Source organism: Artemia franciscana, chromosome 13 (genome assembly GCF_032884065.1).
Source record: "Artemia franciscana chromosome 13, ASM3288406v1, whole genome shotgun sequence".
In the NCBI taxonomy this organism is placed as follows: Eukaryota; Metazoa; Arthropoda; class Branchiopoda; order Anostraca; family Artemiidae; genus Artemia; species Artemia franciscana.
This window is the reverse complement of record NC_088875.1, coordinates 41,848,758-41,864,003: the sequence shown is the minus strand read 5'-3', so window position 1 is coordinate 41,864,003 and position 15,246 is coordinate 41,848,758. Positions and strand designations below refer to the sequence as shown.

At 35.3% G+C, this 15,246-nt stretch overlaps 1 protein-coding gene across 1 annotated transcript in view; it reads left to right on the top strand.

The window, feature by feature from the left end:
• Positions 1-15,246, top strand: part of LOC136034952 (AP-1 complex subunit gamma-1-like) — a 78,154-nt gene that overhangs the window by 6,115 nt on the left and 56,793 nt on the right. Inside the window, exons 2-3 of the mRNA XM_065716497.1 lie at positions 6,516-6,662; positions 14,218-14,456. Coding sequence (XP_065572569.1) covers positions 6,516-6,662; positions 14,218-14,456 — 386 coding nt within the window. The remainder of the gene's footprint in view (positions 1-6,515; positions 6,663-14,217; positions 14,457-15,246) is intronic.

Here is a 15,246-nt window from a genome sequence, read left to right as displayed (position 1 = left end):
ATGATCCTCATATTCAACTAGTAGGTAGTTGATCATGGCTATAAATACAATGGCAGCCAACTTTGTGCCCTGCAGAGCTCCACATGTTATACCTGTCCAATCGGAGTCAGAATCCCCCTCAAACAGGGCATAAACACGCTGTTTCCTATTAGATAAGAAATCCATAATCACGGATAACACGCGCTTTTTCGCACCCATTATCTTCAAATTTTGGCCAGCAATCAGGTGGTTAATGAAATCAAAAGCTTTTTGGAAGTCTATTGCACCTAGATCCAGGAACCAATTACCTTTATCCAGCCATGTAAGTATACAATCATACATACGCACTAGATAAATTGTAGTACTGCACTCCTGGAGTCCACCATACTGGTACTTATCGATAGAAGAACTGATTTGGTCGAGCAATCGACAGAGTACAAATGCTTCCATAACTTTAGCCTGGCAGGGGGTTATCGAGATAGGACGCAATTCATCACATGCTTTAGGGGGGCTTGACTTCGGAATAACCCGGATATATGCCTTTTTCCAAATATCTGGGAAAGTACCAAGCATGAAACACAGGTTAATCAACACGGATAATGGCTTGGCAATGAAGGGGGCGTATTCACGAACAAGTTTTACAGGAAGTTCCAAAGGATAGGATGCACTGAAGTTCTGAAGGATTATTTTATATATAATATTATAACTTCATATATGGCAGCAGGTCACATGATAGTGGTAATACTACTGCAGGCTGCATCCAATATCATCAAGATCCATATGTGGCCTGCAAGCTGCCCATACCTGTTTGAAATTATGTCATATAATTGTTAATTGCTCCAACACAGATCTCATTTTTGTACCACAATTTTAGACTCCCAAAATCTACGTTTGGTATAGGAAATGACTCTTTCTTTTGGTAGCAAGTGTGATTCAAGGTAATTAAGTAGTTTTCAAAATTGAAGTAAATGTACATTTACTTGCTGCTCTCCTATAAATTGAATAATTGCCAAAAAAATGTATAAATGCATATATTTCTGATAAGATAGTGCCTGGAAAACATGGACCTGGTTAGCTAATGATTTAGCTTGGTTTCCTATTCAATACTACTTGAAAATGTAATAACCACTACCATCATTGTGTCTCAGCCCTCCCTTCAAATCAGGCTAGACATGGACAGAGGCTAAAATCAAAGTTTGCCAATTTTATGGGTTTGAATTAATTTTTTTGTGCTTCTTCTCATCTGTAGTTTAATCATAATGCTAAATACACCTCTGTATATAGCTTATGGTTATGCGTGGCCCCATTACAGGAGAAGGAGGAGGACGCAATTGAAACAGTGTAGGTAGGCATTGAATAGGGAATCAAATCATGTATTTTTCTTTTTTGCTATCTGCATTCATTGTTACAACATAAATTTACCAAAAACTACCATTTTGGTGGACATTAGTGACTGTATTACTGAGAGGTATACAAATCTTTTTCCTTTTCCTTTTGTTTACTGCTACTACTACTACTAATAACTCACTGCAGCACCAAGCCGCCTGAGGCCAACACAGCTACGCACGCTCCTCCTCCAACCTAATCTATTTAAAGCCTCCCTCTTTACACCCTCCCAGGAAGTTCCCATTTCCTTTAAATCCTTATTTATGACATCCTCCCAACCCAGACAAGGACGACCTGCTTTCCGTGTAGCCCCAGACGGTTGGCCAAAAAGGACAATCTTCGGTAATCTGTCATCCTTCATCCGTAGAACGTGGCCTAGCCATCTCAACCTTTCTTTCATTATAGCCCCAGAAAGCGGGATTGAACCACACTTTTCGTACAACCTACTGTTTGAAATACGGTCAGTCAGCCGGGTACCCAGAACAATCCGTAGGCAATTTCTCTGGAAAACATCTAGTAAATTTTCATCTGCTTTTCGGAGTGTCCATGCTTCAGAGCCATATTTGACCACTGTCATCACTGTAGCTTCCAATATTCTAATCTTGGTTTGTAGGCTTATCTTTCTATTCTTCCAAACTTTTTTTAACTGTGAAAAAACACCCTGAGCTTTAGCTATTCTACTTTTAACATCTTCACTGCTCCCACCATCTTTACTAATAATACTACCAAGGTAACTGAAGCTCCCAACCTGATCAATCTTTTCGTTACCTAAGGTCACCTGTTCATCTTCACTTATTCCTAACCTTAGTGACTTAGTCTTCTTAACATTAATTTTCAAGCCTATTTTAGCACCCTGAACTCGTAAAACCTCTAAAAATTCATTCATTTTGCTCACACTTTCATCTAATATGCTTAAATCATCAGCATAATCTAAGTCCAGGAGCGTTCTTCCTCCCCATTTGATTCCATGGTCTCCAATTGCCTTTCCTGTGCTCCTTAAGACGAAGTCCATCAAAATGATCCATATAAAGGGGGATAGAACACAACCCTGCTTAACTCCTGATTTAATACAAAACCAGTTGCTAACCTCATTTCCTACCTTAACCGCAGCAGTATTATTCTCGTACATAGCGCAAATCACTTTAATGTATTTTTCTGGTATACCATATAACGATAAGACCTTTGTTAACGCTGTTCTATCAACAGAATCGAAAGCTTGCTCATAATCGATAAAACTAAGGACCAAAGGTGTTTGACAACGAAGGGACTTCTCAATTATTAACCTAAGAGTGAAAACATGGTCGACACATCCTCTACCTTTTCTAAAACCGCATTGTTCTTCCCTTAAAACTTTGTCTACAGCATGTCTCAGTCTAAAAAGTATCATATTACTCAGTAATTTGCTACCTACAGAGACCAGACTAATGCCTCGATAATTCCGACATTCACTCTTGTCACCTTTCTTATACAGTGGTTTAATTAAGGTTTTCCTAAAATCATTGGGTACTTCCCCTTTTTCAAAAATCATGTTCATAATCTTCAGTAGCTTATTCCTAACCTCAGAGCCACCATATTTAAGGAACTCATTAATCATACTATCAGCACCTGGGGCCTTATTATTTTTTAATCCTTCTAGTACTGTCGCTAATTCTTCCTGACTAAACAAATTTTCCTTCACATCCAAGGTATCACAAACTTTTTCATTTTCATCTATATCTTTTCCTGCAACTGTATCTCGGTTTAGCACATTCTCAAAATGTTCCACCCATCTTTCTTTAACTTTTTCCTTATCACTAATTGTGACCCCATTTCTATCTTTAACTGGGACTAGTCCGGATCGGCTACTCCCTTTCAATTTATTAACATGCCAGTATAATATTTTACTATTATGCCGTCTAGCCGCATCTTCCAGATCCTCAGCAATTTTATCCATCGCCTCCATTTCACATCTCCTTAGTTCATATTTTAATGCTTTCTCCACTTTCTTTACATTCCTTTTGTTTTCATACGACCTATCGCTCAGATAATTCTTATACAAACCCCTTCTACTCTCTATTAAACCTAAAGCTTTTTCACTAATATTCCTAGTTGCTGTCTTAGCACTCTTCCCTAGGACACCATCAGCAACTTCACAAATTGTTTTTCTGAAATTATTCCATCCATCTTCCACATTGTCAAATTTTAAACCCTCAAGTTTAGTACTCAACTGTTCCTGGAATTTTTTTCTCAAATTTTCATCCTGAAGTCTACCAACATCATAACTTCCCGGGAGGGAGTTACTCTTCCGAAATTTCAGCTTTAAATTAACCTTAGACACTACTAGATGGTGATCTTTACTTTTAACATCAATAACGGCACTCCTATACACCCTAGTATCTTGTATTGATCCTGCTAGTCTTCTGTTTACAATAACATAATCAATAAGGTTTGCTGTCTTACCATCACGTGAATACCATGTCAACTTATGGGCCATTTTGTGACCAAACACCGTATTGGTTATAACTAGGTTGTTATACCTACAAAATTGCAAAAGCCTATAGCCATTACTGTTTTCTTTTCCTACACCAAAATTACCTAGGCTAGGATACCATCTATCCCTATTTCTACCAACCTGGGCATTAAAATCTCCTAGCAAAAACACCATATTTCTACCTGGTACCCTGTCTATTTGCTCCTGTAACTGTAAGTAAAATTCATCTGAGTCACTAGTATCTCCATCAGTTGGTTCAATGGGGGCATATACTACTATAACTGATACCCTAAACTTTTTAGTCATAAAATGAGCAATTAGTATTCTATTATTAATACCTTCCCAGCCTAAACAAGACTTAGCAGCTTCCTTATTCATCATGAGCCCTACTCCCTGTCTATGTACCCCATCCTTCCTTCCTGAGTAAACAAATTCTATGTCACCTAATTTCATGCTTCCTACCCCTGGGATATGAGTTTCTGAAACTCCTAATAAATCCAGTTCAAACCGTCTGAATTCGTCAGTCAAAATGTCGATGCGATAGTCATTTTTTAACGTCGTAACATTCCAAGTTCCAATTTTCATGTTCTTTAAATCTTTGAAATTATTTTGGCCTCAAGATAAGCAGTGATCCCGGATACCAGTGCAGGATGGGGACCAACATATCTTCTCAAGTCTACACCGAAGCGCTTAAGCCGGCTTAGAACCGGACAGCAAGAAGTCCCTGGGACCTCCAGTAAGTTGGAGGCTTTGTGCAATCCTGGGCCCATCTTGGTCACAACATGGTTTTCAGCACTTGGCGATGCTCTTCTATCAACAAGAGTCGAAATCCTGCACAGACAGTCCCAAGCCTATTACCTCCGACTCATTATATATTCATGCCTACAAATATTATGCTACTACGGGGAGGCAGCCCATAGTAGATAAATTAGCTAGGAAGAGGTTTTTCAGCCCGAAAACGCCCATCAAAACAAACCAAGCCCAGAAAATTATCCAATAATCAGAATCCCGTACGAGTGCTGTGTTGTTTACTAGGCTATAATTTCCTCGAGGGGCGCCACTCCTCAAGTGGGAAAAATTGACCGCAAGTTTCCCAGTCTTGCAGGTACCCCGAAAGGGTCGAGGCAGCCCTTTACAGAGGCCGTTGTCCATAAATCTGGATCTTACGCCCTGCCGCAGTTGTCCTCCTATAGAGGATCCTCCCACGATGGTGTTCTGCTTCACCATGCAATTTAACCCATTACTGGGAGAAGGTTTGTAACTCATCTGACGCGTGAACACGGCAGTTGGCCCTGCTGAGTGTACATTTGAGGGGCCTTCTTCCTCCTCCACCTGAAATTATGACCCCCAGGGGAGGGTTTCCCAGTTTCTATTATGGGCCCCACTGGGACAAGCTCCTACTTGGCCTAAGCCTCCTATGGAGCTACTCTACCTATCTATAGGGCTTACATATATACATATATATATATATACACATACATATACATACATATACATACACACATACATATACACATACACACATATACACATACATACACATATACTCACTAACGTGCAAATATATACCCTGAATTGGTATAGGCTAGGTCTGTATATGGTGAATATTAATTTCCTTTCTGATGCTAATGCATAATAACTTTGGATTCAGGATGCAATTCTGACTATAGAGATAAGTATTTTTCTTACTTGAAGTGTATGTGCAGAATTAGAAATTCTGCTGGTACTACAAAAGTAGACCTAAGTAGCCAATTTAGCCTGTCTGAAACATCTCACAAGCCAACACCTTATAAAAAACACCTTTGATAATTTAAATGAATAAGAAAACTTATTAGAAATTCTGCTGATACTGCAAAAGTAGACCTAAGTAGCCAATTTAGCCTGTTTGAAACATCTCACAAGCCAACACCCTATAGAAAACACCTTTGAGAATTTAAATGAAGAAGATGACAATTCAGTGCCAGATATGAGTGGCAGTGAAATGATACATTGCAAGCAACAAGATCCTTAACTTGAGTTTGGTCAAATTATATATATATATATATATATATATATATATATATATATATATATATATATATATATATATATATATATATATATATATATATATATATATATATATATATATATATATATATATATATATATATATATATATATATATATATATATATATATATATATATATATATATATATATATATATATATATATATATATATATATATATATATATATATATATATATATATATATATATATATATATATATATATATATATATATATATATATATATATATATATATATATATATATATATATATATATATATATATATATATATATATATATATATATAGAGTACCAGGAGCACAGTCACTTTGCTGCTGGGCCTGACACCTGGCATGTGACAGGTTTCTATATATGGATTTGCATTGTTGCTTGTCTTCTAACTGCAGACAATTTGAGCCCTTTCTTGATTAATCAAAGGTTTACACCAAAATTTTAATATATAGGTGCTTTTTTTTTAATTGGTATTATATTTGGTAATTCCATTGTAGAAAAATTAGACTATAATTTTAATGTTTAGGTACTCTGCTCCCCTTGATAACAACTTTTATGCTTCGTAATTATGCTTATCAATTATGTTACAAAGAATTCTATTATAATTTTAGCTATCCTGCTCATTTTGGTCAGTTGGAATGTTTGAAATTAGTTGCATCAGAACGTTTTACAGACAAAAGGATTGGATATCTAGGTGCTATGCTTTTACTAGATGAACGTCAAGATATTCATGTTTTAATTACAAACTCCTTAAAAATGTAAGTGTTGCAAAATCATGATATCGTTTTATTTATTTATTTTTACCAAATAGCTCTATCTTTAGGACTGCAATTATTTTTATTATGCTATATATATATATATATATATATATATATATATATATATATATATATATATATATATATATATATATATATATATATATATATAAATAAGTTGTCTGTGGATCTGTGGATCTGTGGATCAGGTGACGTCATGTTTCGGCTGACGTCATGAAATTAGTTGCCATCATTTTTGCTTTGAAGGTGACGTCATTCAAGTTATATAAGACATATGTTCGCGTAGAATTCTATTAATGTTTAAGTTTACAATGACTGATGAAGATGCTCAAAGAGTCTATGCCAAAAAACTTGCTGCTGATAGAGAAAGTCAGAAAAGAAAGCGTGCCGAGGAATCAAAAGAACAGCAAGGAAACAGGCTTGAGGCTAAAGAACGCAAAACCGCGCAGTTAGATGAAGATCCACCTGGACAGCGAGAGTCAAAACATATTAAAACTGAAAATGATAGCGATGATGATTGGGTTTGGGATTTTGACTTGGAAAAGGTCATCAATGACTACCAGATTTTAGTTAAAAAAACAAAGGTTCGGCGATATGTATTTCATAGTGAAGCTGAAAAATAAAGAAGAAAAAGAAAACTGAAAAAAGAAAAAAGAGAAATTACAGACTGGGATACCGGGACACAAATGACGACCGGGACACAGGGAATATAAATGACGACCAGGACACAGGTATTTAAGAATATCGTTCAAAGACAAATTTTTAATTGTAAGAAGACCGTTGAAAGAGAAATTTCTAATTGTAAAATGACTGAAAAACCTACAATGGCAACGGTGCCACCATTGAAGTAGATAACCAGTGGGTTTACGGCCAACCTACCATCTTCAAAGATACCACGATAGGAAGACTCTACACCGTTCACCCCAATCAACATGAATGCTTCTTTCTACGCCTGCTTTTGGTGAATGTACCCGGTCCGACATCCTTTGAGTATTTGAGAACTGTAAACGGTACTATACATGACACTTACCGTAGTGCATGCCAAGCTCTGAATTTATTGGAGAATGACCAACACTGGGATAACTGCATCAATGACGCGTGCGAAACGTCAACCCCAAGTCAAATTCGTACACTTGCTCTCCATCAGCTCCTACAGAGTTATGGGAAAAATATAAGTCAAAAATGTCCGAAGATATACTCCATCGAAAACAGTTAGAGACGTCAGAAATGACTTTTGATTTTACATCAGAAATTTATAACGACACTTAAGTATTATAGAAGATTTGTGCGTACGTATGGCAAACAAACCTCTTCAGGATTTGGGAATGCCTTCACCTAACCGTATCGCTGCTGTTTCGACATGTGTAGAATTGGATCGTGAACAAAGTTACAGTACGAGTGATCTATTGTCGTATGTACAAAATAACATTTACAAGTTAACGTCGGAACAAAAAGACATTTATGATACGATAGACTCAATTTCAGGACGTATACAACTACCTGCTGATTTCTGTAGTTTAGTGACGTCCAAAAATGAATTGATTGAAAAAGTATTTCCGAATATTCTAAAAAATTATAAAAATAATAAATGGCTTTTAGTTATTATAGAAGATTTGTGCGTACGTATGGCAAACAAACCTCTTCAGGATTTGGGAATGCCTTCACCTAACCGTATCGCTGCTGTTTCGACATGTGTAGAATTGGATCGTGAACAAAGTTACAGTACGAGTGATCTATTGTCGTATGTACAAAATAACATTTACAAGTTAACGTCGGAACAAAAAGACATTTATGATACGATAGACTCAATTTCAGGACGTATACAACTACCTGCTGATTTCTGTAGTTTAGTGACGTCCAAAAATGAATTGATTGAAAAAGTATTTCCGAATATTCTAAAAAATTATAAAAATAATAAATGGCTAAGTGAAAGAGCGATTCTCGCACCCAAAAATATAGACGTCCACGAAATCAACAATATTGTTTTGACCAAGATTCGAGACCAGGCAGTCCTTTGCAAGTCAGTCGACACAGTTTTGGAACCAAATGAAGTGGTTAATTATCCATCTGAATTTTTAAATTCCATATATCTTTCAGGGTTTCCACCACACGTGCTACAACTAAAAATAGGCGACCCACCAAAGCTTTGCAATGGCACGCGACTTGCCGTAAAAAAAAACAATGGAAAGCCTAATAAAGGCGACAATCTTGACAGGGCATTTTGAGGGTAAGGCTGTTCTTATTCCTCGCATTCCCATGATTCCAACGGATCTGCCTTTTCAATTTAAAAGATTGCAATTCCCAATTCGATTAGCATTTGCAATCACCATTAACAAAGCTCAAGGTCAATCATTAGAAAAATGTGGTATAGATCTTAATACTGATTGTTTTTCCCATGGACAATTGTACGTTGCATGTTCGAGGGTCGGTAAACCTGACAATCTATTTATATGCAGCGACAATTGGACAGCGAAGAATGTTGTATATTCGCAAGTTTTGCGCAGTTAATTTGTATTGTATCCATCTATCTATCTATCTATATAAAAACGAGTTGTGTGTATGCATGTTTGTTTGTTTGTAAAAAGAGCCTTTGCATATGACGTCATTATTAGTGCATACGGCTTTGTAAAGGACTGCCTGGTCTCGAATCTTGGTCAAAACAATATTGTTGATTTCGTGGACGTCTATATTTTTGGGTGCGTGAATCGCTCTTTCACTTAGCCATTTATTATTTTTATAATTTTTTTGAATATTCGGAAATACTTTTTCAATCAATTCATTTTTGGACGTCACTAAATTACAGAAATCAGCAGGTAGTTGTATACGTCCTGAAATTGAGTCTACTGGGAGCTTTCCGTTTCCAATTGTCAGCAATTGATCTGAAAATGTTTGACCAGAGTCATCGTTTTGCAATCGGACACGCATATTTGTAGTTAATTTTAATATTTTTACGTGTGCCCATAAATTAGAATTTTTCAGGCAAGCATTCATTTCGTCTGCAGGAGTTGATCTAGGTATTATAGGTAATGTTTGCCTGAAATCTCCCGCAAGCAATATTAATGTGCTGCAAAAGGGTTTCGACTTCCCTCTCAAATCTTTCAAGCATTGATCCAGAGCCTCGAGCGATTTTTTGTGTGCCATTGTGCACTCATCCCAAATAATAAGTTTGCATTGCTGCAATACTTTACCCATCCCAGATGATTTGGAAATATTGCACGTGGGAGTTTCTGTAGAATGCAAATTCAGAGGCAATTTCAAAGCGGAATGAGCAGTTCTTCCACCAGGCAGCAATGTTGCGGCTATTCCGGACGACGCAATTGCCAACGCTATATCATTTTTTGATCGAATTGATGCCAGAATCAGTTTTATCACAAATGTTTTACCAGTACCTCCTGGCGCATCCAAAAAGAAAATTTCTCCAACGTTGTTATCGACACAATGCATTATCGTATCATAAATGTCTTTTTGTTCCGACGTTAACTTGGAAATGTTATTTTGTACATACGACAATAAATCACTCGTACTGTAACTTTGTTCACGATCCAATTCTACACATGTCGAAACAGCAGCGATACGGTTAGGTGAAGGCATTCCCAAATCCTGAAGAGGTTTGTTTGCCATACGTACGCATAAATCTTCTATAATAACTAAAGTGTAGTTATAAATTTCTGATGTAAAATCAAAAGTCATATCTGACGTCTCTAACTGTTTTCGATGGAGTATATCTTCGGACATTTTTGACTTATATTTTTCTCATAACTCTGTAGGAGCTGATGGAGAGCAAGTTGTTAAAATGATGCCAAACAATGCACGAATTTGACTTGGGGTTGACGTTTCGCACGCGTCGTTGATGCAGTTATCCCAGTGTTGGTCATTCTCCAATAAATTCAGAGCTTGGCATGCACTACGGTAAGTGTCATGTATAGTACCGTTTACAGTTCTCAAATACTCAAAGGATGTCGGACCGGGTACATTCACCAAAAGCAGGCGTAGAAAGAAGCATTCATGTTGATTGGGGTGAACGGTGTAGAGTCTTCCTATCGTGGTATCTTTGAAGATGGTAGGTTGGCCGTCGACTGACTTACCCTGTTTTCGGCGTTCAAATACTTTATTTTTAGTATTCCACGTGTAATACGAAGGCACTTCAGTATACAGCAGTTTGTTTGCAAAAGAATCATTTTTGCAAAGCGAAAAAAAAGCTGTTAATGTTGTATCACCGTCAAAGCAAAAATGACGATAACTAACTTCATGACGTCAGTCAATACAGAAACATGACGTCGCCTGACACACAGACAGACACATAGACAGACAACTTATTTTTATATATATAGATATATATTATATATATATATATACATATACATACATATATATATATATATATATATATATATATATATATATATATATCTATATATCTATATATATACTGTTTGTTTGTTACAAAAAAAAAAACAAAAAAAAAAGAAAACACCAGAAAAACTTAAAAAAAAACTAATGTAATTTGAAATGGGGCACATCTTTTATTTTGCATAGTACATTTATAAAATTGCCCTGCTTTTAAGGGAGTCAGTAAGGTAATTTACATGGTAATTCCATGCTAACTTCCTGTCCAGCACAAGACCAAGGTAACAAAACTTTGCAACATTGGTGTAGGGGTGATTACTGTATATGTTTTTCAGCTTGTTGATTGCATCGTTTTCTTGTTCTTTTCTTTATTTCCCATATTTCTTTACTATATCTTTATTGTGTCTTTACTTGTATTTTGCAGCAAATTATAACTAAATGAAAATATAGACATGCAGCTGGAGTGCTTTGCCTAGCTTATTGTAGTGACCTAAGTTATGGTATAGCTCAAGGCAGCAAGCTGTATATTCATGCAGATGACATTACACTTACAGCAAATTCAAGAAACCAAAATAGACTTAAAGCCTGCATCTTGAAAGGTCTTGATTATCTTGAACTGTGAGGATTGGAAAATGATATGGAATTTTGCCCATCAAAGTCAGTCCTAATGCTTTTAAAAAGGGAGAATGTCATTACTCCTTCTAGTGTATCAATTTATTCAAACTCTATACACCATGTTGCAAAGTTTTGTTACCTTGGTATTGTGCTGGGCATGAAGTTAGCCTAGAATTACCATGTAAATTACCTTATTGGTTCCCTCAAAAAGCGAGGTAAATCTTATAAATGGAATCTGCATAAGTAAAAGTCTTTCATCTTTCAAACTAATCTTTCATAAAATTAGCCAAAATCTTAGTCCTTCTTTGAAACTACATTAAGAACTTTATACTCAACAGACTGTGTGTTCAAGTTTATATTTAACAATTTGACTAAATTCAACCAACAGAGAAAACCTAGGTAAATGGTTTAGTAGTATCAAACCCCGTTTTAAAGCAGCCTGGTGCCACGAACTTTGTCATAAAAAATAACTCTGGTTACATATCCTTCGGAAGTTATGCATAAATAAGTGACATTGTTTTTATTTGATTTTCTTTTAAATTAAATACAATTTTTAAAACCAAAGTTGTGCATAAATAAGTGACATTGTTTGTATTTGTTTTTTTTTTTTTAAATCAAAAAGAAATTTAAAAACCAAAGTTATGCACAAAAAAGTGACATTGTTCTTATTTGATTTTTTTTAAAATAAAATAAATAAATTAAATTTTTTTTTATTTTTTAAAAACCTTTTTAGTCTGCCTCAAGTTTTCCCTCATTAATTTTAGGAAAGAAATACCGTGTATCACAGAGATGACAACTGAGAGAGGATGTTTACTTATACCTCAGTGTTATAGCCTCCAATATTTACTATAATGGCACAGTCTTTATCTCCAACACCTTTGACAAACTAAACAATTGTTTTAAATAAGCAAATACCTGAAATGTAATTTAATGACTACTCCGAACTACGAACGATGTGAAAATTCTGTTGATGCTTTTGAGACAGGGAATTTTCGGCTCGTGACGTTCTATTTGTTCTTTGCTCTTGATGGATGCATTTCCAGGTATTTAAATCTTTGAAGGGTGAAAAAAATAAGTTGCCCCCCCCCCCTGTATTTGAAAAATATGTTTGTATCTTTTTTTTAATGACTAAAAATCATTTCCCCCTCGTTTCAATCAATTGGTGTTCCTGGAGTCCCTTGAACTTAAAGGAGAGTAACATCCCGCCTTCAAGAGTCTTTAGATGAAACATAACGGTTTGTTTGTTGTTGTTTTTTTTTTATGTGAAAATGGTTGGAAAATGTGGAAAAATCGTGTTTTTGTTCAAAAAACAGCTTCTCTTTTTTTTGGCAATCCATCAAATGTTTGACAAAATCATATTTTGAATTCCGTTGAATTATCACAGCCTGATGAGCTGTTTACCTTTTTGACAGCATTTCTGGCTTTTGAACTCTTTTTAACAGTATCCCAGTGACCAGAACACTTTTTTTGTTCTGTTTTTTGTTTTTGTTTTTTTGTTCAAAAATCTGTTTTTTGTTCACTTTTATTTGTTCTTTGCTCTTGATGGATGCATTTCCAGGTATTTAAATCTCTGAAGGGTGGTTTTTTCGCGTCAAAACGGACACTATAAATAACTACTTTTTTTCGAGAATCCGCGCTCAAGCTTCTGAGGTAAATGAAAATCGTAATTTTCGGGAAATGTTCCGTTTTTTCGTAGTGAAACTTCAGGAAAGCAGAAATAATAATGAAGGGGTTGGATTTTTTTTTAGTATTTTATCTCTTTCGTCAAATATATAGGATTATTCAAATAATCTTTTCTATTCGTGCCTGTATTTTAACTCTATTATCCTTCATCTGAGACTTGTTTTTATAGTTGTCTGAAATGCGGCCGCGTCGTTTACCAGTGTTACTGTCAAATTCATTTTAGTTTTGATACAAATGTCGCACTATTTCTAGAATTCGGTCGTATGCGGTTCTTTACCCTAATGTCTTTTAATTTTGAATAGCTAACATATTGCGCTGTAAACATATTATACCAAGTGTTTTCCATTTTAATACCATGACGAGAGCCTTTTGTTAAAACTCTTCTTCGTAATTTCTCTTTCTTTTTAGAGACTTAAACAGCATTGTACAGTTTATTGTGGGACTGGCTCTTTGTACCCTGAAGGACATTGCTTTAGTTATCTTAATTTGTTTTATATTTAATATTAATTTATTTAAATTTGATTTAATTATTTGATTTAAATACAGCACATAGCTTGCGTTTGCAATATATCAGAGTTGAACTATTTATTTTTCCGACTGGCAACATGGGACTCAACTAAATAGAAGCTACCTTTTAATGTGCAATTCTATTTAATGTATATTAATACTATTTATTAAAATTATCTAATAGTATATTAGTATTTTTTAATTGACAATAACAATACAATATACTATTTTTTTTTATCTTTTTACAGATAGGTAGATTATTATAGTAGTAAGGTTTTATAGTAGGTAAGATTTACCCTAATCTATTTTGCTTATGAAAAACTTAAAATCATGGCGAGGGGCTTTTGTTACAATTTTTTTTGCAATTTCTTGTCCTTTTTAGTGACTTAAACAGTACTGCACAGTTTACAGTTGGACTGGCACTGTGTACCCTTGGAGCCATTGCCTCTCCGGAAATGGGGCGAGACCTGGCGTCAGAGATTGAAAAGCTGCTCAAATCATCAAATGCTTATATACGAAAGAAGGCAGCACTTTGCGCATACCGGATTATCTGCAAAGTTCCTGACCTAATGGAAATGTTTTTGCCTGCAACTCGAACTTTGTTGACGGAAAAAAATCACGGTAATGATGAGAAATTATGTACTCTTTTGCGTTTAGGTGTTCTTTTCATTGATCAAAGACTAGAGCTCATTAAATTTTGTATTACTTGACTGAAGCCTACATTACTCTCTAAGTAACCAGGTTTTACAAATACGAATTCCTAGATTAAATGATAATCTTCTTATTTTCGTAGTCCAACCTTATTCCAATTCCTACTATTCTTAACGTTCGTTTTTCTTGCTGTTGTAGGAGTTATTCTCTACCCTTAACTACCCATGCAAAATTACTATTTTCATTGTTTTTCGAGACGAGGGGCTCTAAACCAAGGGTTGTCGACATAGTGACTCCAGTGGTGTGATTTTTGTTTCGATCCGCCGCCATTTTGAGGAGTTTCAAACTCATTCAAAACTCTCAAAAATATGTGTTTTGCTATGAACTTTTACTATTAAGATAACCCCGTATAATAGTTTTCAGTCCTGAATCATCTTTAAATGAAGAATTCTCAGTTTTTGAAAGCACATTTTGAAATTTTGGTTACTATGGGCTGCATCACTCTTTATTATGTTGCAGCTACGGACTTTTTTGAATGCTTGTTGCTTTCAATATGCAGGGGGAGTGCCTGATAATTAACGCTGAGTTGTATTGATGGATGCCTGAAAAGTATTTATTTTGCTCTAGGAGTTATGACTGTTGTGTTTTCTAACTTTTGCCTTTAATTCTTTTTTTTAGTAATATTTATTCTTTTCTTTCATATATTTGCGTTTCCTGGTGCATTCGCACATGTTTGGGTTTTTTGGACTGTGTCCCTCTT